The sequence below is a fragment of the Rhinopithecus bieti genome, unplaced genomic scaffold (assembly GCF_001698545.2).
Source record: "Rhinopithecus bieti isolate Rb0 unplaced genomic scaffold, ASM169854v2 scaffold_12476, whole genome shotgun sequence".
Lineage (NCBI taxonomy): Eukaryota > Metazoa > Chordata > Mammalia > Primates > Cercopithecidae > Rhinopithecus > Rhinopithecus bieti.
Window position 1 is genome coordinate 1,237,796 of NW_016807303.1, and position 24,095 is coordinate 1,261,890.

Here is a 24,095-nt window from a genome sequence, read left to right on the forward strand (position 1 = left end):
TTTCCAAATCTGGGGGCCCTGAATTGGGTATAATTGAAGAACAAATTCAACCCAGTTTATAAATTGCTTGCTTTCTCCATGTTATTTATTCAGGACCTGTCTACAGAGAAGTAGTAGGAAACTTTAAATCGCCAAGCTTAGGTTTTGTTTGCTGTGTATGCCTTCCTGGGTACAAGGCAGCTAAGACAACCTTCATTCATTCAACAAATACCGACTTAGACTTTCAAAACCTTCAGCTCTAAGAATTTCAGACCAACTGATTGTTTTGATGTTTATTTTTATCAATATATAAAATTTTACATTTCAGGTAGAATTTTGGAGCTAGAAGGTATTTTAGAGACCTTCTCGACTAATTGTTTCACTTTACAGATGAGGAAGCTGAGAATCAGTGATGTTACCAAGGTCATGCCTGTTTGTGCTGGAGTCATCTGACTGGTCTCACCCCCATCCCTTCGTGGACTGTGTGACAAGTTCCAGGGAAGGGCAGAGCCCCAAGGGGGAGCTGTGGACCACTTTGCTAACACATTGGCCTTCTTTGCTAATATGGCAAGTGAAGGCAATTAGAATTAGAGTCAAAACGAGAGACTATTACAGTAATTTGTAGAGCAACTCACACTGCTTCCACTCTTGTTACCTTAAACATATTTTCCCTAGGTATTTTCATGATCCTCTTTACTTTCATGTCATTTTCAAGGGACACCTAAAACTTTAGGCTTTAGGCAAAGACAGAAAACTGGATGTGGGCTGATTTTGGGGAGACAGAGCCATGGAAGGGATAGAAAAGATTGGCTCTATGATAGATGAATGGAAGTTTAACTAGCAGAACTTTTGTAAGCAAACTTTTCCCTATGTTGTTATCATTGTCTTTATTTGCCATATCCCAAAGACATTTTTCCTTAGAATAATGAACTTATTCATGGGTAGGCCATACCAATATTTGTTTCTTCCTTTTGTTTTGAGATGGAGTCTCGCTCTTGTTCCCTAGGGTGGAGTGCAGTGGCATCATCTCGGCTCACTACAATCTCTGCCTCCCAGGTTCAAGCGATTCTCCTGCCTCAGCCTCCCGAGTAGCTGGGCCTACAGGTGCCCTCCACCACATCCAGCTAATTTTTGTATTTTTAGTAGAGACGGGGTTTCACCATGTTGGCCAGGCTGGTCTCAAACTTCTGACTTCAGGTGATCCGCCTGTCTTGGCCTCCCAAAGTGCTGGGATTACAGGCATGAGCCACTACGCCTGGTCTCTTGTCTCTTCCTTAATACATCCCAGAGCATGTGTACAAGACAAATTAGTTTGAACTTCCTACTCTTTGCTATTGATTTGATCAATAATAATAATAATCTATATGCTATGCTGCAACAACTGGAAATGTTTTGTTCTGAACGTGGTCGAAAGCTTGGAAAGAAGCGGGCAAAGAGACTAGAGCTCAATAGTAGATTTGGGAGAAAAAAGTAGATGCCATTGTCTAGAATATTTTCAAGTCATGATCAAATTGTGTTTGGGTCCAAGGAAGTGAAATCCTCATGATTGGTGTGTAGACAAATTGGTCTATAATTGCCTTCGCTGCCTGGATTTGTTTGAATTCCCTTCAAACTATTTATTTATTTATTTATTTATATTTTTGAGATGGAGTTTCACTCTTGTTATCCAGGCTGGAATGCAATGGCACAATCTTGGCTCACTGCAACCTCTGCCTCCCAGGTTCAAGTGATTCTCCTGCCTCAGCATCTGTAGTAGCTGGGATTACAGGCATGTGCCACCACGCCTGGCTAATTTTGTGTTTTTAGTAGAGACGGGGTTTCTCCGTGTTGGTTATGGCTGGTCTTGAGCTCCCGACCTCAGGTGATCCGCCCGCCTCAGCTTCCCAAAGTGCAGGGATTACAGGCGTGAGCCACTGCGTCTGGCCTAAACCATTTATTTTTACTGTTGGTACTATAGAGAGATTCCACCATGATCCTGTACCACGTTTAATAAATACATAGTATGGTTTGAGGCATTCTCTGGGCTTACTATAATGGTTTGTTGGCAAAATGACTTAGCTTTCTATTCTTAAGCCATGCGGATAGCTCTTCTACACAGCATATTTGACAGTCTCTCCATAGAGGCAGTCCAGGGCAGTTGACCTCAGCAAGCAGATCTGTGTCAGTGGCTGCTCCTTGGCAGTTGGTGGGAAGATCCAGATCCAGCCGGGCCAGAGGTCCGGGCCTAGTCTACTAGCATCCCAGTAGATTCTGGCTGTATTCAGAAGAGACATGTCATTGCATTTCAGGCCTTGTCCCTGGAGTGTCCCTGGGGATCATGACCCTGAACCTCCAGCTTCAGTGGAAAGGGCAGTTATTTAACTGTTATAAACAGGGAGCCCACACTCATCAAGGGCCATTATTTGTTTGGCACAGTGCTGGGCACTTTCAACATGTGTCTTCAATCATATTCACAGCAGCCTCTCAAATCCATATGGATATTGCTGACATCATTTTCATCGGTGAGAAAACGGAAGCCCATTTTGGCTAGTAAGTATTATCCAAGATTAACATTCATATCTGTTTACAATGTTTGGCTTTTTAAATCATTCTAGAGGTTTTCAAATATGGGGTTTCCAGGAGACACCTCAGGACTCCAAGGGGCTCATAAGGGATGAGGGAAAAAGAATGAGAGGCCCCCGCCCCAACACCGGCATTGCCATTCTCACTTGCCGACGTATCAGACTCCATGAATGCTTTCCTTTAACTAAAGGCTCCCCTAACTAAACAAAAGCTCAAATCCATTGTCTGCTCCACCCTTTCATGAGGCAGAGTGTTGCTTGTAGAAAGTACAGTCTGATACTACAGTGGTTCCAACTTTTTTCCTGTTGTTTAAATATGACAGCAATGAATGTGTCTTGAAATAAGTGAGCTGCCATGTAGGGCTTCGAAATATTTGTATCATTCTGAGATTTCCAGTGTAAGAGCATTGGATGTAACAGTTTCTCCCCTGGATTTACTTATATAATGTCTTCTGTGTGCATTTCAAAGGTACTGAAAAGCAATCCCAGTTGGTGACTGAGAAAGTTTGTTTCCCAGCTCTCCATCAAGTGATCAAAAAGCATTTAAATGATGTCCCCTGCCTGCAGGGAACACCTTGAGGCATTTTACAGTCAAAGTTAAAAAGATCGTGGTCCTCGTCACCAAAAAGTTTATAAATTCATGGAGATCATAGGTCCCTGGTGGTCCAAGACTGTCTCTTTTTCAAGCCTCTTGTTTCTGGTCCCAAGTGCACTTATGTTTGTCAGGCCGGAAAATAGGCTTTCCCTGTCTGCCAGACCTCAGAGAGTCTCACTCCCTTTTCTCCAACTCAAGATCGTGCCCTCCGAGACACCCCCGCTCCGGCCCCGCCCCTCAACCTTGACCTGTTCTTGCCGCCTGTCCTACTGGCTGTGTGCTGAGTGCCTTCATCTCCCTAACATTTATCATATCATCATCTCCTTCTTTTGCGCTGTCCCATTTTACTCACGTGTTGGACAGAAAGCGATACATCTCCTTTGATTGGATCCTGTCCAAGGGCAAGGTTTCAGCTCAGCTTGCCTATAAAATTCAGGCTTCACCTTGACTGGCGGGGCTGAGGTCCAGCTGGGTCTCTTTCGTGGACGTTTTTTTCAATGCGATGAAACCTAAGTCTCGCTAGATGGCGCTCCATAGCAAAAGAAGCAAGAGTAGACTTCGGGAATGACATTTTAAGCACCCCAGCTGATTTCTGACTTCTTAAAAACCACTGCGCCTTGCGTGTTGGTGGAGAGAGGCGAGGTCTGCAAGGAATTCACGCGGTAGCAGGAGCAGCTCCAGGGGACCGCTGATAGAGCCATTATTACTCCGTGATTACAGCGGCAGATCGGGCCTGCCTGGCGGGGGTAATGTGGTGGAAACTCCTGGATCCTCTTTTCCCATTTCAAAAAGGCAGAGCTAAGACTCTGGAATCCAGACGCTTCCCGCGCTGCCACGCCCTGGCGCCCAGCGTGACAAAACTTCACGCCTGAACAAAGTGACAGATATTTGGTTGCGTCGGCGCGGGGTGGGGGTGGGGGGTCAACCCCGCTGCACGCTCGCTCTTGCTGGCTGCTCCTGCTGGCCTCCTCGCCCTCCCCTTCCCCACTTATCACCAAGGCTTTGTGGTCATGGTTTTGTTGGTGGCGAGGAGGTGAAGGAGTCATTCCTTTACCTGGGGCATCAGAGAAAGGCAAACTTACGCATCACAATCAATAGCAAACTGCAGGAGGCACAGCTTGAGGGCCCGCCATGCTTTTAGGAGCCCACGAAAACATTTTCCTTAAAATCAGAAGAAAAAAATAATGCAACCCATACTGGATTATATTCATTTTTGTGCTCACGAAGTTAAGGTATAATTTTAATATTCTTTATTAATAGTCATGAAGGCAAAGGGCCTAGAGCCCAGGAAGTCTTAATGAGGCCCTGGTAGTCTGACAGTTCTCTTCTCAAGGCGTGAACATCACTTTTACATAGTGCTTGGGTCTTTGCGTTTAGTAATCTGAATAAATATGTCCCTGTACGGAGGGTTCATCTGAGATGTAACACAGGGACCTCACAGCTTCCACCAAATCCTGAGAAGGTTGTAGGATGAGTTGTACGTTCAGAGAGAATGGATCTGCTCATCTTTTCTACCAATGAAGAAGCCTCAGGAGAGGGCCCTACTGGGGAAGGCCTGGCTCCCAGAAATAGTCTGTGGTCTTGGGAACATAGGTTAGCATCTCTGGCTCTCACTTTTCTCTTCCATAAAATGGAGTGTTTAAATTAAGTGATCACTAATGTCCCTCCAACTCAAATATACGTCTGCCATTCTGCATGTTCTACGGCATACAGCCAACGGAGGTGGCTCATGATACCTCCAGAAATACTAATGCAATTCAGCGATTCAAAGAAATCTTAAAATATATATGTTTAAGTTATTATTGATCCCTTCATTACTTTATTGTTATAAAATGTTTGGCTTATGGCTTATTGCTGAAAGGTAGGTTAGAGTGAGAATATTCAATGACAAATAGAACATAGCACAGCACCATGCACATGTTTGGAGCTTAATACACATTTGTGGAATTAAGTTAACAGGAGTTCTTGATATACTTGTGAGACAATGGGCATGAATAAGGCAAATCACGTCTTAGTCAGAGATTACATGACCTATAGTATTACAAAAGTTGAATGCAGACACAGATCTGAGAATTCAACTGTCTTCCATTAAAAAAGGCATTAAGGATATTCATTAAATTATAAAACAACACCAAAACAAACAAACAAACAACAACAACAACAAAAACAAAACAAAACAAAACAGGAGTTCTTTCCGGTTGAAAGTGGCAAGTAATGTGATAGACTTTAGGTTTCATTTCAGTTCGCCACCACTCTCAAGAACTACCACCACAGCTGTTTATAGCAGAGTTTCAATAATCCTTTTTTGTGTGAGTGGATATGTGAATACCCACACACATCTTGCCCTGGATGTGAGGTTGAAGAATTGTCTCAGCTTTCAGTCATTATTATTATCTGCCAAACAGCAGTGTTCTGGATGGATTGGTGCTAGGGTGGTGGCCTAAGTGACCCAGGATCTGTGGGTGGAGGGAGAATTCTGAAAACGAGGGAGCTGGGAGGAGGCTCCGCAGCTGGGCTAAGGCCCAGACTTGTGTAGAGGGGTTTGCATTAATGGGTTGGCCAGAGAGCTCCAGGAGCCTCTTAAGGAAGCTCCATGCGGTGGTTGGAATGTGGAATGAGGGCACAGATTGAAACCCTGGAGAGAGGTGAAATGTGGCAGTCTAGCCAGTGTTGGGGCCTCTAGTGAAGGCAAGTGTCAAACAGAAAATCTGCAGTGCTGCGCATCCCAGGAGGCAAAGGGCCAGTAGCATGACCCCAGGAGAGAGGGCCAGGGACTGAGGAGATGAGGGGGCAAATGAAGAGGGGAGAGGCTGAGGAGAATCACCTGGAAGAATTCCTATGACTGCTCCAGCTGGGAAGGGACACTCTTAGCAGTGCATATAAACGGGACTCTTGGGCACTAAGGACTTTTGTTTCTGAGAATAAACACTTTTTTTTTTTTTTTTTTTTTTGCATTCTGAGACTATGACAAAATATGACAAATTTCATTTGGTGAAGTGTAGAAACTAACAGAATTCATTTAGGATTAATTAAACTGAAGTGTGTTATCACTTTTTTCTAAATAAACAGCTTCTGTAACCCAGTTAGAAGGGCTTATAAGTTTCCTTTTTGTAAAGAGGTTATAGGGTAGAGTTGAAGATGGCACACAAATCTGGCTTTGAATTCCATCTGCAGTGTTTGGTAATTGTTTGACCAGCAAAAGACAAATTACTTATTCTTCTCTGAAACACAATTTCTGCAACTGTATAATGGGGGAAAATAATATCTACTTTGCATATTTATTAAGATTAAAATTTGTGTCAATAGTAACTATTATTGTCATTAGTTAAGAGTAACTTTGTCATTATTGTGATGAGTGACATATACCACTTTTTCAGAGCTGTCGAAGGTCTTACAAATTATGCCTTTTCCAGGGAAAACAAGCTTGTTGATCCACATTTTCGTGAACACATCCTGGCTGTCAGACTGTAATTAATTTCAATGTTTACCATTTATCAGCCTTGAGGGCTGTCCATTTTTGAGGAGGCTTCTTAGGAATTCAAGGAGAGAATAAGTTATATGTGATTTTGCATTTTTGAAATCTTCAGCCTGCACAACTAACTGGCATAAAAGCCCTACATGCTTCTGAAGAATTTTCACAGCAGCCTAAATGAAAGACGACTCTAGTTGCTGGAGATGCTGGCAGAATACTGAACAAGCTGTGATTTATTCGGATTTTCAGTTGATAAATCACAGGAAGTTCTAACACTGGTTTATACTTTTTATATCACAGATTCATTTATCCAGGGGTTTTTCAAAAGGGGAATGGCACACCTAACGCAGTAAGAACAGCATGTCGCTTCTCCTACATGCCTGCACCTTTGCAGATGTTATTTGGCCTAATGGATTGCTAATCCTCATTTAGAGGATGCATCCAGGAGTTCACATGCTGATCTGAATGTGGAATGATATTAATTAAAAATCTTATGAGAGTTTTCAAATTCTCTCTTCTCCTTAGTTCAAAAGTGATTGTGGAATAATGTTATCTATCTCCCAGCATTGCGACCACAAACTGCTTTCTACCCTGACATTAAGCAAAAGAAAAGAGAAAGACTTAATTGGAATTTGTTTTGAATCTTGCAAATGATACTAAATAAATTATCTGGGCATTGCCTGTAAATACAATAAAATTGGGGCATAGACAAGAAATACTATTCTGGGCCGGATGTAGTGGCTCATACCTGTAATCCCAGCACTTTGGGAGGCCGAGGCAGGTGGATCACTTGAGGCCGTGAGTTTGAGACCAGACTGGCCAACATGGTGAAACCCCGTCTCCACTAAAAATACAAAAATTAGCCGGGCATGGTGACACACCCCTGTAATCCCAACTACTCAGGAGGCTGAGACAGGAGAATCACTGGAACCTGGGAGGTGGAGATTGCAGTGAGCTGAGATGGCGCCATTGCACTCCAGCCTGGATGACAGAGCCAGACTCCATCTCAAAACAAACAAACAAACAAAAAACAAACAAACAAAAAACTATTCTGACCAAGCAGCCTTAACATTCCCCTCAACTTCACTAAACTTTTTTCTCCCCACAAGACAGGGTCTCACCCTGTCACCTAGACTGGAGTGCAGTGATGAGAGTAACTGGGACTACAGGCATGTGCCATTGCACCCAGCTAGCTTTTGCTTTGTGTGTGTAGAGACAGAGGTTTCATCATGTTGCCCAGGCTGGTCTTGAATTCCTGGACTCAAGCAATCCACCTGCCTCAGCCTCCCACAGTGCTGGGATTACAGGCGTGAGCCACCACTCCCAGCTTTCACTAAACTTAAGACAAACTTTTTCCACAAGGCTCTCAACTTCCTTTTTCTTAGAGCAGTTAGTTAAAACTTTTAATTGCAAATTCCATGTTCCTTTGAGATGTAAATCTTTTAAAACCCCTCTTGCCACCTTTACAACTCAGGAATGTTATGCTCCAGGGCCTGGGTGCCATCCTTTAAAATGTAATCCTCAAGGAAGTTAGCAACTTTCTCCTGGTCTCTGTGGAAAGGTAGGAGCCTAACATTGGAGGGCACCTTGCTCTAAGTTGTAAGACAAGAGGTAGACAGCCTGTGTTGACATTCTCTATTTCCATTTCATTCCAGCCTCATTGAAGTCTGGCCTCTCTGCCCTTGCTATTCCACTAGATTGCTTTTGTAAAGCGTTCTGATGACCTTTGAACTGTCCACTTAAGTGCCCTCTACTCTGTTCACTCACAGCTGCTAAAATTATGGGCCTCTCTCTCTTCTGCTCTTCTGTTTTGCGGCTTTCTGCAACATTGTCTCCCACCTCGCTGACTGCTATTTCTTGACTCCCTTTACTGTAATTTTTCTATTTCCCCATTACCTGTTGGGGTACTCAGAGTTCCATTCACAGCTCTTCCTCCCATCCTACACATTGCCCCAGGCCATTTCCTCCTGTCCTACACATTGCACCAGGCCATTTAAAAAAATCTGTTCTCTGGCTTCAGCTGAAGTTCCCCAAATGTATACTTTCAGCCCTGGCTTTCCCTTGGCCTCCAGACTCCTACTTTATAGGCTAGAGTCAATCTATCTTGTCCATTTCCTTAGAACTGGTTTTCTCTCAAATATTTTGGAGTCTTTTAAAATATTTAAAGGATCTTATTAATTTTGCCTTATTTATTGCATTTAAAATTTAAAACAAATTAATATGTGCACACCTTTTGTTACCTATCTTATATTTTTTCTCAAGTTTTCCAACAGTTTATCGTTATCATTAATCGATTAAACTGTTTTATTTTTATTTTACTTGAGACCACTTTTAAGGACTGTCTAGCACTTACTTGGAAAACTTTTTGAGCTTTCCAAAATCTTTATTAAAGTTTAATTTTACCATAAGTCATAGGAAACAAAAGAAAAGAAAATAGGACACCCAAAGTCGAAGCAAATAGATTTGACAGGCATTTTTAGACAGCCTGGCTTTAAGTGAACTGGCTCAGTCTGGCTTTCCCTTCCTTCCAATCGGAGCTCCCTTCGCTCCCTTCACCCCTGTTCTGTAAACAAAGCTGTCATCACTGTGGAGTAACCGAAGAAACCTGGCACTCCCAGAAATGTCTACATTTTCCTTCTGCATTTTCTGGAATAGTCCCTCACCCCCCTTTCTCTTCCTGGGCCCACCGCCATCATACAGCAAGACCCAACTCAATATCACTGTCTGTATACGAAGCCTGCCATGATATCCCTTTGCCTCTGTAGAATTAATTGCTCTCTCCTCATTACTTCTTAAGATTTCTTTCTGCTCACATCCTGATTCTGTATTTAACAGACTCTATTATGTCTTTTTGTATATGCTTCCATTTTTCTCATTAGTTATTTAGCTCCTTGGCAGGGGGCAGAGATGGGGTCGATTCATCTTTTGGTCCTTGTGGCTATCATAGTGTCTGACTCATGGCAGATAATCCATAAATGTTCACTGCATGTATGAGTGAACAGGCACCCAAATCATGATTACATTATCATTTACTTGTCTAACTTCTCTGTAACAGCAAAGATAAAGGCCAGAGAGAGGCATAGGCTTGAGCAATTGTTGATGATTTAAGAAAAATGATTCAATATTTGGAAATAAGGAGAAAAGTTGACTGTGTGACCTCTTCAATGTCATGTTAGAATACAACAATCCCACCCAGTAAACAGAGACCACCTGTGGGCCAATCCGACAAGTTGCCTGCTTTTGTACAATATGCACGCTAAGAATGATTTTTAAAATTTTAAATGGTTAACTTTTAATTAGTTACATAAATACCTATATAATTTTTGCCTTTTGGCTTTCAAGGCCTAAAATTTTACTGTTTGGCTTTTAAGAAAAGTTTGCTGATGCATGGAAAGCAGTAACTTTGTTTGACTCACTATTTTCTGCGGATTATGGTCCAGGCATTTTACAACTCTGTAAAATTAGAAAATTTTTTTCTAATTTTGGTGCAATGATTGTAGTTTCTGTTTTATATTTACCAATCTTATTTCATCATTCTCTTTTGTCCTCTGGCTACCTAAAATTCCAATTTTCATATTCTCTTTAAACCAGCTTTGTCATCCTACCAATTCCCTTATTTCAAAATTAAATAGGACTTTGACATATGCTCAGTATCTACTTTATGACATTTTGAGGGTGATTCTTTGATAAGGGTTAGGGGAGGCAGGGATGGGTAGGGCTGGTGGTTTTGGAGGCTGGGGGGACTCTGGACGTGAGGTGGGAGGACCTGCTTACCCTTCAGTGTTGCGGACCACTAGCTCTAATCTATGTCTACCACGAAGGTGGTCAGGGAAGGGTGAAAGGGTAAGAAAAACAGTAATGCAGTTTTGCTATATTCAACTGTCCTGGCTGGAAAAACATTGAAATGATAGGATCCCCTCTCTATTTTCCAAGGATAGATTCTTGAGATTCTCTCCTAGACACAAAGCTAAGTACTTACTTTTGACATACAGAATTTCCAGCAGCTGCCTTTTTTTCTTGTTAAAGATTTCTCCCTTTTAATTCTCTTTCAAGAAGAATTTTCTCAGCAGATTGGACCATCATCGTTGACTTCAAGTAAATACTTGAAAGATCAAAACCTCAATCAGGGCCATTCCTGAATTTGCTTAAGTGACCTCCTCTTATCATCAGGGATTGTGGGCATCAGTGTCTCTTGGGTCTCTCTTACTACATGCTGGAGGATGGGCACTGCTGTGTATCAGCCCAAGCCTTCCGTAACTGAAAAGTCCACACCAGCAATAGAGCCAAGAGCTGGGTAAATTGGAATTTGAGTTCTTGTTTTCTAGGAATCTGAAGTAATTATCTTCACTCCGGATCCAGGGTCTTGAGAAACAGCACAATCTGCTGGTTGCGCTGGTTGGTTGTATTAGGGACATTTTAATCAGCTCACCTGTCAGTCACCGTGATAGCTTACACTCAAATATACCACCAAAAGGAGAAAACCTGGATCAGCCAGTCACACTGAAAAACTAGGAGCAAAATAGCTGTCATATTGCTAGATTTAAAACAGAAGAAGAAAATGATTGAAAATCATCTGCACATTTTCCCTTAAAATTCCCCTTTAAAATTTAGATATGCATTTCTCTTATAATAATTTTGTATGTATTTCCCCAGACTAAAATTGTATAGGAGTACTGATGCTAGAAACACTTTTCTGTAACTGTACAGGCTTTTTTAAAGAACAGTATTTTATTCACAAAGTTTTATAAGTTATGCAGATTCAGAGAATTAAGAAGTTAATTAACTCTATTCAAAAGCAATGGTGGTGAGAAATTTTGGGTTTTAGTACTGTCTCCTCCCTGGATTGGAACAAGGCTTTGAATGGAAAAAGGAGATGTGAATGAGGGTGGTGTTTGTGAATCTGTTTGTGCACCTGACTACCCACACACTTTGGGGTCGCTATCTCCTCCTCCTCAGCAGCCTCACCCTCCAATGGGAGCTCGTACTGCTGTGTGCCCTGCATGGTTAGTGGTCCCCTCTGAATCTCGTATTAAAAATCTGCTCTCCAGTGCTGGAAGTGTGGGCCTAATGGGAGGCGTTTGGGTCACAGGGGCAGATCCCTCATGACGTGAGTAGATTAATGTCCTCCCTGGGAAGGAGGGGTGAGTGAGTTCTCACTTGGTGAGCTCCCACCAGCAAAAAGAGCCTGGCATCACCCTCTCCTCTGCTTCCTCTCTTACTGTGTGATCTCTGCACATGCTGGCTCCCCTTTGTCTTTTGCCATGAGTGGAAACAGCCTCAGGCCCTCACCAGAAACAGATGCTGGTGCCTGCGGAAAGATGAGCCAACTCTTTTCTTTACAAATTATCCAGCCTCAGGTATTCCTTCATAGCAATACAAACAGAGTAAGACAGCTGGTATTCTGTCTCCCCAGCCCTGGACCTTAGTGACTGCAGCTGGCTGCTTAGTCCTTGCTATTCCTGGCCATCGAAGACCGTCTCATTGACCAGCCTGGAGGGACTAGAGTTATTTTCATTTATTTCTACTCCTACTTTCTCTCTTCTGTTCAGGCTTAACAAAATGAGACTTAAAGAAAACTCAGTGCTCTCTTCATTATGGGACCATCCCTTAGTGATGTCCAGGCCCACAGGAATTTACAGGAAGTCTGGCACAAAAGAAACTTGTCCTTAAAAAGTCTGTTGGAATGAAAAAGATGTAGTTTTGATCCCAGCGTAGTTCTAAGATGTCCCTTTTCTACTGCAGTGCAAATTCCTTTGGGCAGGGATGGATTTTCGTGCATTAACATGTTGTATGGTGGTGGATGAATGCTGTTCTGGATTAAGCGTGTAGAAGATGGTCAATGTCCTGATCATCAGTCCAGCGCCCACTTCCTGATTACATGGGTGAACCCAGCCTTCGCCTTTGGTGAAGTATCTAAACCAGAATTCCCAGCTGTGCATGAAGGAGTCCACAGAGTCAGTGCCTATTCCCTGTGCCCCTCTCTGTTCCTTGCCTGCTCCTCCCTGCCTGCTGGTACCTTCCTGCTTCCCCTCACTGCTGACTGGAAGGAAAACCTTTGAGGGCAGTTTACCACGGTGGCTTCTAGCTATGCATAGTGTAGTATAATTAGGAACCATTTTGGATATTGGATTTACCCATTTGGATTTATGCAGATGAACCCACACAGTTCATTGATGATTTTTAACTTTATAAAATCCATGTTTGACTTTCTAATTCTGCTGTCCCCAAGCGCTTTGATTGAACCATCACCATTTGGCTGATGCTTAATGATATTCTAAGCATCAATTAAGACAAGCATCACTATATCCTAACTGGTGCAACACAGTCAATTTTTGGCAGATCTTTTGCATAGATTTATTATTTTATATATTTTCAATATACATAAAATTCAGATTTTGTCACTCTCCAGGTATCTGGTAAGGAATAGAGTATGAACTACAAGTTCACTGAGGTGCTTAGTGTAACATTCAGTGGCTTCTGCAAAGTATCTTCCTTGTATTTACCATGAGTGGTCATTCAATCATTCAACAGCTTTTATTCGGATTCACTGCTTCTCCTGGCTTTACATGTTAATTTCTTCAAAAGTATTTGAGTTGGTGCTGGCTCAGGGTTGAGCTACCTCTGGAAAGCAAGCAAGTAACTTCCCAGGTTGTCCAGCAGGCACTGGCTTTCCCCTACTTTTCCACCACTAAAAATAAGAATTGGGCATGTATGCCATAGTTCACTGGGTAGGCTGGAGGCATTCTTAGGTAGCTCAGCATAAATATGACCCTGCAGGGAGTGAAACTGATGTTAGCACCATCTCATGCTTACCACCTTTGGCTTCTTGGAAGAAAAGCTGCATAGCAGAACTATTCACAAGAAATTAGTGAAAATAATTTCAGTTCCACCCCCTCCACAAATACCTTGTCATGCTACTTTTTATTGTTTTCGCTGGTACCTTATGCAGGTCACAAATTGATAGTCAAGTTAATTATGACAATGTTGCAATAGTAACTACTAATGGTTATTAAGTAACTACAATTTGTCAAATGCTATGCTAAGTATTGTAAATTTCTTTCAGTTAGTCCTCATAATGTTACTATCTCCATTTTCTTTTCTTTCCTTTTTTTTTTTTTTTTTTGTTTCTTTTGTTTTTTGAGAGGAGTCTCGCTCTGTCGCCCAGGCTGGAGTGCAGTGGGGCAATCTCAGCTCACTGCAACCTCCGCCTTCTGGGTTCAAGGGATTCTCCTGCATCAGCCTCCCGAGTAGCTGGGACTACAGGCGCCCACCATCATGCCAGGCTAATTTTTGTATTTTTAGTAGAGACAGGGTTTTGCCATTTTGGCCAGGCTGATCTCGAACTCCTGACTTCAAGTGATCCATCTGCTTTGGCCTCCCAAAGTGCTGGGATTATGGGCGTGAGCCACCACACCTGCCCAAAATTTCTCCATTTTCCATTTGCAGAAATTGAGTGCTGCAGTTAGCACACAAGATTCACATTTAGGGCTGTGGATCCCCAAGACCATTACTATGCTGTGCTTGCTTCCAATATCAACAGTGTCCCTTATACACCCTGGCAGTTCACTAACAGCTTCCCACCCTCTTTCTAAGGCACTACTTAAGCGGCATCTACATTGAGAAGCTGCTCCCCACAGCCGCACACCTGGGTTCTCCCTTGCCTCAATTTGGCTCCTGACGTTGACCTTCTTGTGCTGGTGGATGGGTCCCTAAGTAAGCTGTCAGCTCCCTGAGGGAGGAAGGAAGGCAGGGGATTGTGCTATGACTTCTTCAGTGCTTTCCAAGTTCTCCCCATATACTTCCTGCTAGCTTAATCAATTGGTTGAAGAAATTAGCCTCCTGATCCTAACTGGCAAAGACCCCTGGTTCCTTCTCAGTTCTGAAGTAGTTTTCCGGGGAAGAGGCAGTGTCTTACTTGCATTTAGGAGGTGTTTGATTTCTTAGGGGATCCACAGGGCTTACTTAGCTGCTCCTGTTTGGAGGTAAGTGCTCCCAGGCTCGGTGCCTACAGGCGGTCTGACTTTTTAAGGATCCTGTTTACTAAGGTACTGAGGCAATTTGCTTAAAGTTGCTCAAAGCCCTGCTCTATCAAATATAAATATCTCCCACTGAGCCTTTTTGGTTTGCATTTTGCCCAAGGCCTCTTCCTTCTGCTTTCATTGTTAGTCCACAGAGAGCCAGAGAGGGTGTTAAAGATTCACTCCACTAATTCATAGCCAATTAGGAAGCTTTGTTTTGAATTTGACTGGGAGGTAGCTTTGGCAGAAATCGGGAGCCCTCCCTGCCTTGCACTCCAGGGAATAAAGGACTTCTTTCAATTGGTTAGAAAACAGAATTTTGAAACTAATGGTAAAAACAGTTCCCAGTTTGGTCACAGCTGGTTACAATGGTGCACACACTTTGCTTTATTATCAGAGCAAATGTTTGCTTTCTCTTATGTGACTTTGGGCTAAGCTCCCATGTCTTTAAAAGTTTTCTCCTTGTCTAACTCTTTGCTTTAATCTTCACATGGAAGCTGATCTGTAGTATACAACCAAAAAGCAAATTTATTTTCTTCTTTTTTTTTGGTGATGGCAAAGTGACTTTCTCCAAGTTTGAATTTCTATCTAATGATTATTTTTCTTTCCTTAGAATGCTGTCTCTGATCCTGAATTACGTGTTGAAGTAGCTATTCTGATAATGAACTGTGATTGAAAGACTGCTTAGGTAGGAAGCCCCGAGGTTGTTGCAAAGCACTGAGAAAGTGCTTTTGACTTCTAGCAGAATGTAAATTAGCTTGGCTGTGGGCTACATTAAAAAAAATATCTTAAACACAGCAAAAGTTTTGCTCTGTTTAAACTTAAAATTAAAGCCCTCAGATTGTGCAACAAGAGGTGTGCTTGTTCATTGCTTTTTGATACAGGAAAATGTTAACTTGCATGTCTTTGGACTCTACCTTTCTAATGATGTGCTCCACAGTGTCCAAAAGGTTGTTTTATATAGTGTCATTTCAGTTTGATTTTTGTGGCCTAAAGGTTGAAATATATGCTTAAAAACAGAACAAAATAAAACAACATGAACAAAACATCTCCTTCACTTTCTGGGTTGGATTCTCTTACCTGGTTCAATGTTGAGGGAGTAGCTGTCTATTTCCAGATGGAGTTGCTGGGCTGCAGCAGAACGAAAATCCTCCAAGACTCCATGCACGGCCTTGGTGAGGTTATACGGCACCGACTTAGCAAACTTCATTTTGCTATTCACAATCACACTCCCGTTTCTGAAGTTAAGTATTTCAAGTTGCTTAAATCCTGTAAGATTGGATCGTAGATATGGAACCAGCTGCAAAATAAAAGATGGTTTACTCTTAACTGTGTTACAAGTGCTCAGCTGCTGCTAATTCCACTTACACTCACTTTTCATTAACTGAGGCATATATTTTAGTTCCTTTTTATTGTTTTGATTTTTGTTTTTGGATTTAATGTGAGAGCAGAACACCACTACTTACTGGTTGATTTGCAGTGATTATGTTCCATATTTCCACCTTTCTGTCTATGTATTGAGATGGATGGCTGTGATTTTTTTCATGGTGAATTGTGAGAACAGATGATTTTTAAAAACCCGAGCCAATGCTATTAGCAAAGCAGGAATGCCAAGTTCAGTTATTAAAAGAAAGAAAAAAAACCAAGTAAATAAAGACATGTTCCAAACTGAGCCCAGGAGCAGACTGACCGATGTCTATGTAAATGGGACATCTATCTGGATGCATCCAATTTGAAATGGCCTATTAAAATAAGCATCAGCTTAAACATCAGCATGTCTCTCCACGCAGTAAACGGTTCCTGGCCAACATAAATGTGGGGCAGTGGAAACAGCAGGAAACTGGCAGTTACGAGACTTGGGTGCCAGTCCTGGAACTGTTCCTAACTAGCTGTGGACCTTCATCAAGCCCTGTAACCACTGTGTTGTACCTCAGTGCCCTTATCTGAGTTGTGAGGAAGAACAAAAAGTGATCCCCTAGCGAGCCCTTTCCAAACTATCATAATCTCAACAGTATGCCCCATGGCATTGTGTTTCAGAGTCCCACATCTGCCTCCTGGGAGCCACAGCCATCCTAGAGATCATTTTTCAGAAATGTTTGAAACTCAGTGATGTCTACCTTGTCCTTGGCTCTGAAAGTGAGCCCCCTCTTTCATGAATTGTACTATGAACCCAGACAGCACAGAGATGCAAGTGTCAACCTCCTAGGCGTGACCCAGACCTGATTTCTGTTTGCCCTTATCCCCACCCCACCAAAATTTTGACTCTGACCCAGCCCCACATTCTAGTATTTTCCTCACAAGGTTTTTGTGTGAGTAAAATGAAATTTTAAACAAACTGTGGAGCTTCCCTTTTCAAGCTACTATCTCCTGATGTCACCTACTTACTTTGACTAGCCTCATTCTTGGTGTCTTAGCATTGCTTTGGCCTGGGGAAGAGATTCTCTGTCTTCACCTAGTGTGCAGATAGCTGGGTACTGCTTCTCCCAAATCCATTTTCCTCTTTTCCATAGAAAGAGGCTGCTGATCCAGAGAGCACATTTTCCAGCCTCCCTTGCGGCAAGGATGGCCATGTGACTAGTTCCCAGTAATATGATGTGGGCAACTTTGGTGTCTTTTGCTTAGGAGAAAATTGCTTTCCCTCAGCTTCCTCTCTGCTTCTCACAAGTGGAAACAGGGATGTACCAATGACCCAGCTTTGGCCATGTGAATGAGGAAATGCCTGTGGGGTTGGCAGAACTATAAGATGGAGGAAGTGTGGGTGCCTGAATGACATCGCAGAGCAAAGCTGTCCTACCCATCAAGTGAAAGAGAAATAAACTTGTATTGAATGAAAGTCACTATATCTTTACTTCTTCATTATGGCAGCTTAGCATGAACCCTAATTAACATACCACGGTTAGTTTGTCAGAGGCTTGTGAACCAGAACAACTCCATCTTGAATAGGGGCTGGGTAAAATGAGGCTGAAACCCACTGGGCTGCATTCCCAGACAGTTAAGGCATTCTAAGTCACAGCATGAGAGAGGAGGTCAGCACAAGACACAGGTCATAAAGACCTTGCTGATAAAAACAGGTTGCAGTAAAGAAGCTGGCTAAATCCTACCAAAACCAAGATGGCCACGAGAGTGACCTCTGGTCACTACTGCACTCTCATCAGCACCATGACAGTTTACAAATGCCATGGCAATGTCAGGAAGTTACACTATATGGTCTAAAAAGGGGAAGCATAAATAATCCACCCTTTGTTTAGCATAGCATCAAGAAATGACCATAAAAACGGGCAACCAGCAGCCCTTGGGGCTGCTCTGTCTGTGGAGTAGCCATTTTTTTTTATTCCTTTACTTTCTTAACAAACTTGCTTTCATTTTGTACTGTGGACTTGCCCTGAATTCTTTCTTGCACGAGATCCAAGAACCTTTTCTTGGGGTCTGGATTAGGACCCTTTTCTGTAACAGGTTCACTGGGACTCTGTTCCCTGAGACTCTCCCAATATCTACTTACCTCATTATAAATGGTGTGGGGTGGGGAGATGGCACAGATAAAATCTTACTTTAAAGCAAATGTTCATTTGAGAAATTGGGTTTCATGTGGATTTTAATCTGTGTAATGATTTAACTTATATGAAGCATACAAATTTTTTACTATTGTCAGACATTCTGCAATATGTGTGATATGCATTGTATAATTTATTTTAATTAGCCATGAATGTGTAGAGATATTACATAGTTCAACATTTCTTATGGTATATGTACTTCTCATTGTACATGTAGAAACAAAATAATCATGTGAGTTTGGGAGTATCTTATTTTCAAAGATATATGTCATAATAATTATCTTTTCACTTTCTTTATTAGGGACTAGGAATGATAAGCCATTTAGTCATTTTTTAGGTTAACAAGAACTTGAGGGGAACTAAGAAAGGAACCCTTACTCCTGAACTCTCAGCCTCATCTGTGCTGGACAATTCTAGCTTTGTACCCTTCCATGAGATTGATACAATTTAGAAAATGTTCACTCTCACTATTTTTAGATTCCACATTCAGTGCTTGAGTATTATGTATTATTCCTGGATTAACTAAGTTAGGAAGAATTATAATGAAGAGATTTTAAGAATAAATTTATTCCCACAAGGTTGGGTGGTGGTGTCTTCTCGTTTGTCTATCACAGAACTCACTTCCCCAACTGGATCCAAATTGATCTCAAAATTCTAGTTGAATGTCTTCAGCAACAGCTGTTTTAGCGATTTGTTTCTGCTAACCCTCATTGCTCAAGACAGCTAACGATTATATTATAAAATAACAACAACAAGGAAAGAAGAGACACAGAATTGAGAATCGTGAGCAGTGCCCACTCACCAGCTGTGTGAATTGTTGCTCCAGAGCTCGGTACTCCAGAGAGTTCTTGTTGAACAGGTCGTTGGAGAAGGCCATGTTAGCAACACGCAGACTGAAGAACACTACCAGCTCTCGGCCCTTGGGGGCAATGGTCATAGAACTAGTGGTGATATACTGTAAAGCTGAGACAGGAGTGGTATCCTCCAAGAAATGATCCGGGACAGAAACATATTCGCTGAGTTCTGCTACCTCAGATGGGGCAGGAGTCTCAGACAGATCCATTTCATCTAGGTCTCTGACCATATCTTCGCCACCTGCACTTGACCTGCTGTCATCTGAAGATGCAGGTGGATGTGAAATTCCCAGAGTCAGTTGGCTGATTGCAGAATAATCACTGGTGGGGATGGTGAGCCCTGGTACTAGCACTGTCTGGTCAATGGCCATTATATCTGTGGTGCCTTGATCAGTCAGAGAGATGATACTTGATGCCGTAAAGAAAGGTGGAGTTTCTGACAGGGAGGTAGAGGCCATAGCGGGTGGAGACCAAGAAATGTCTGTGGAGGAAGTACAATTTTGTTATTGAAATCAATTTCATTATGTCCAAGTATTCCCCAAAGAATAGAAAGTGAAAAAAAGAAAATTCAAAATTAAGCTTAACTTAAGAAAATACATAGCATTTGCATAGATCATTTCAATAGTCATTTTTTTAAAAGAAGAGAAATTGGAACAGAAAGGGCAGGCAGCCCTATGTCCCAGCCTAGGGAGACAAACAGTGGATCCTTGCACCCATTTTATTCAGGCCCAGCAGTTCTTGATATATGAGGCTAAAAGAGCGCCAGTTAACTAGAATTTCTGGAATTACTGCCTAGCCAGACATGATATATCTGGGAACCAAGTAGTAGAAACTGACTGAGTCACCAATTGGTGCCAAACTGCCGCTGGCACTGGAACAGATTTAGATCCCTCATCCCCATATAGAACTCCCAGACAACTAGGTGTGCAGTTTTGGCCCAGAAATTTTATTCACTTTCCAATAATGCAAGCCTGCATTTTATGCAGTTGGATTTTTTTGGTTACTATAATGATGTTTTGGTATTTTTACCACTTAAAATTTAAATTATGCTTTTCCAAAATTGAGTAATCTAATTGAATAGCTTGTCAATTTGCAAAATGATACTGGGAGTATAAAGGTGTTGGTGAACATATAATTTGAATGTTACATTGACCATAAAATTTGCTATTTATTAATATTTAAAACCTCTCAATTAGCTGGGTATAGTAGTACACGCCTATAATTCCAGCTACTCAGGTGACTGAGGCCTGAGAATCTCTTAAACTTGGGAGGCAGAGGTAGCAGTGAGCCAAGATCATGCCACTGCATTCCAGCCTGGGTGACAGAGTGAGACTCTGTCTTAAAATAATAATAATAATAATAATAATAATAAAACAAAGCAAAAACCTTTGCCACAGTTACATTATTATACTCTGGCAATTTCTATCACCATTTTGCATTGCTATCTTGGGTAAGTACACATTGAACTACCAAAGTCTATCTCTTTTTTTGGTACAAAATGAAAATAAATATTTCTAAACTAAGAAAGTGGTGGAAACTTTCAGATAAACAGATTGTTGAATTATTAAAATATTCCATTAAACCTAAATCCAGAGCCATTGATGATATTTAAGACATTAAGTGAAAAAAAACAGGGAGCTTTTTGTGATTTCTTCAGTGGCCTGTTGGCAAATATGCAGGAAAACTCTATTGAAATCCAAATTCTAAGCATGATAAATGGACTGTCTAGATGCAGATATAATCTTTGGGCTCTCAGTCAGCTAATTTACTACAGTGAAATTACCAAAACTGAAACTCCAAGTGATAAACAGCTCTGAAAGTTGGAATCATATTAGTTTTATTACTTTCTTAAAATAAAACTTGTCTGTTGGTGAGTTATGTCCGATTTTAGAGAAGTACCCTCTTTTCTCTCACTTGGGGAGGGTACCTGCGTGCATCTACTTATAATTCACTCAATTGTGAGAAATAATATTACCTAATATCTAAGATCTCTCTGGAAATACACTTAAAGTTTTATTAAAATCTCCATTGCTATGAGCTGAATGTTTCTGTCCATGCAAAACTTGTATGTTCAGGCTCCAGTCCCCAGTGTGATGATATCTGGACTTGATCTTTGGGAGGTAATTAGGTCATGAGAGTGGAGTCCTTATGAATGGAATTAGTGGTCTTGTAAGAAGAGACTTAAGAGAGATGATCTCTCTTTCTGCCATGTGAGAATATAGCAAGAAAGTAACAAACTCTAAACTAGGAGGAGAGCCCTTGTCAGGAATAAAATCTGCAAACACGCTGATCTGCCATTTCCTGGTCATCAGAACCGTGAGAAATAAATTTCTATTGTTTAAGACACCCGGTCTATGATATTTCATTATGGAAGTCTGAGTTGACTAAGATACCCACAAACAGATCTGGGATGATAAATTGAAAGGATTTGATTTGACTTTTTTTGTGCCATGGGAAATGCATTTGAATCTGTGTTCCTATGATGTGATCTCTGCTCCTGCAGGTGATAAGAGTTGGCAAGAAGCACAATGATAGATGTCTGCATTTTGCTCTTTTGCCAGCATTTCATTACTCACATCTTTCTTACTACATAGACTTTAACCTACTTAAAATAGGTTTCTGCATTATGTCATCAACCAACAAAAATAAATTTCTGGCCATTTCCCTTTGTGACATCTTTTTTTTTTTTTTTTTTTTTTTTTTTTATACTTTAAGTTTGAGGATACATGTGCAGAACATGTAGGTGTGTTACATAGGTATACACATGCCATGGTGGTTTGCTGCACCCATCAACACGTCATCTACATTAGGTATTTCTCCTAATGGTACCCCTCTCCTAACCCCCTACCCCGTGACAGGCCCTGGTGTGTGATGTTCCCGTCTCTGTGTCCATGTGTTCTCATTGTTCATCTCCCACTTATGAGTGAGAACATGTGGTGTTTGGTTTTCTGTTCTTGTGTTAGTTTGCTGAGAATGATGATTTCCAGCTTCATCCATGTCCCTACAAAGGACATGAACTCATCCTTTGTTATGGCTGCATAGTATTCCATGGTACATATGTGCCACATTTTCTTTACCCAGTCTATCACTGATGGGCATTTCGGGTGGTTCCAAATCTTTGCTATTGTGAACATTGCCACAATAAACATACGTGTGCATATGTCTTTATAGTAGAATAATTTATAATCCTTTAGGTATATACCCAGTAATGGGATTGCTGGGTCAAATGGCATTTCTGATTCTAGATCCTTGAGGAACTGCCAAACTGTCTTCCACAATGTTTAACTAATTTACACTCCCACCAATAGTGTAAAAGCATTTCTATTTCTCCACATCCTCTCCAGCATCTGTTGTTTCCTGACTTTTTAATGATCATCGTTCTAACTAGCATGAGATGCTATCTCACTGTGGTTTTGATTTGCATTTTTNGTTCTCATCGTTCGTCTCCCTCTTATGAGGGAGAACATGTGGTGTTTGGTTTTCTGTTCTTGTGTTAGTTTGCTGAGAATGATGATTTCCAGCTTCATCCATGTCCCTACAAAGGACATGAACTCATCCTTTGTTATGGCTGCATAGTATTCCATGGTACATATGTGCCACATTTTCTTTACCCAGTCTATCACTGATGGGCATTTCGGGTGGTTCCAAATCTTTGCTATTGTGAACATTGCCACAATAAACATACGTGTGCATATGTCTTTATAGTAGAATAATTTATAATCCTTTAGGTATATACCCAGTAATGGGATTGCTGGGTCAAATGGCATTTCTGATTCTAGATCCTTGAGGAACTGCCAAACTGTCTTCCACAATGTTTAACTAATTTACACTCCCACCAATAGTGTAAAAGCATTTCTATTTCTCCACATCCTCTCCAGCATCTGTTGTTTCCTGACTTTTTAATGATCATCGTTCTAACTAGCATGAGATGCTATCTCACTGTGGTTTTGATTTGCATTTTTCTAATGACCAGTGATGATGAACTTTTTTTCATATGTTTGTTGGCCGCATAAATGTCTCCTTTTGAGAAGTGTCTGTTCACATCCTTTGCCCACTTTTTGATGGGGCTGTTTGTTTCTTCCTTGTAAATTTGTTTAAGTTTCTTGTAGATTCTTGATATTAGTCTTTTTCAGGTGGATGGATTGCCAAAATTTTTCCTGTTCTATAGGTTGCCTGTTCACTCTGCTGATAGTTTCTTTTGCTTGCAGAAGCTCCTTAGTTTAATTAGATCCCATTTGTCAATTTTGGCTTTTGTTGCAATTGCTTTTGGTAGTTTAGTCATGAAGTCTTTGCCCATGCCTATGTCCTGAATGGCATTGCCTAGGTTTTCTTCTAGGGTTTTTATGGTTTTAGTTCTTACACTTAAGTCTGTAATCCATCGTGTGTTAATTTTTGTATAAGGTATAAGAAAGGAGTCCAGTTCAGTTTTCTACATATGGCTAGCCAGTTTTCCCAACAGCATTTATTAAACAAGAAATCATTTCCCCATTGCTTGCTTTTGTCAAGTTTGTCAAAGATCAGAGGGTTGTAGATGTGTGGCATTATTTCTGAGGCCTCTGTTCTGTTCCATTGGTCCATATATCTGTTTTGGTACCAGTACCATGCTGTTTTTGTTACTGTAGGCTTGTAGTATAGTTTGAAGTCAGGTAGCATGATGCTTCCAGCTTCATTCTTTTTGCTTAGGATTGTCTTGGCCATACAGGCTCTTTTTCGGTTCCATATGAAATTTGAAGTAGTTTTTTCTAATTCTGTGAAGAAAGTCAGTGGTAGCTTGATGGGGATAGCATTTAATCTACAAATTACTTTGGGCAGTATGGCCATTTTCATGATATTGATTCTTCCTATCCATGAGAATGGAATGTTTTTCCATTTTTTGTGTCCTCTCTTATTTCCTTGACCAGTGGTTTATAGTTCACCTTGAAGAGGTCCTCTACATCCTTTGTAAATCGTATGCCTAGGTATTTTATTCTCTTTGTAGCAGTTGTGAATGCGAGTTCACTCATGATTTGGCTCTCTGTCGTCTATTATTGGTGTATACGAATGCTTGTGATTTTTGCACATTGGT

The 24,095-nt window shown here is 41.3% G+C and overlaps 1 protein-coding gene across 1 annotated transcript in view; it reads right to left on the reverse strand.

The window, feature by feature from the left end:
* The window catches only part of IMPG1 (interphotoreceptor matrix proteoglycan 1), a gene marked incomplete at its 5' end in the record, with an annotated part of 33,255 nt that extends 13,744 nt beyond the window's left edge, over window positions 1-19,511 (reverse strand). The window contains 2 exon segments of the mRNA XM_017881120.1: window positions 15,706-15,925; window positions 18,979-19,511. Of these exon segments, the coding sequence (XP_017736609.1) occupies window positions 15,706-15,925; window positions 18,979-19,511 (753 nt within the window).
* Window positions 19,512-24,095: the final 4,584 nt, after the last annotated feature.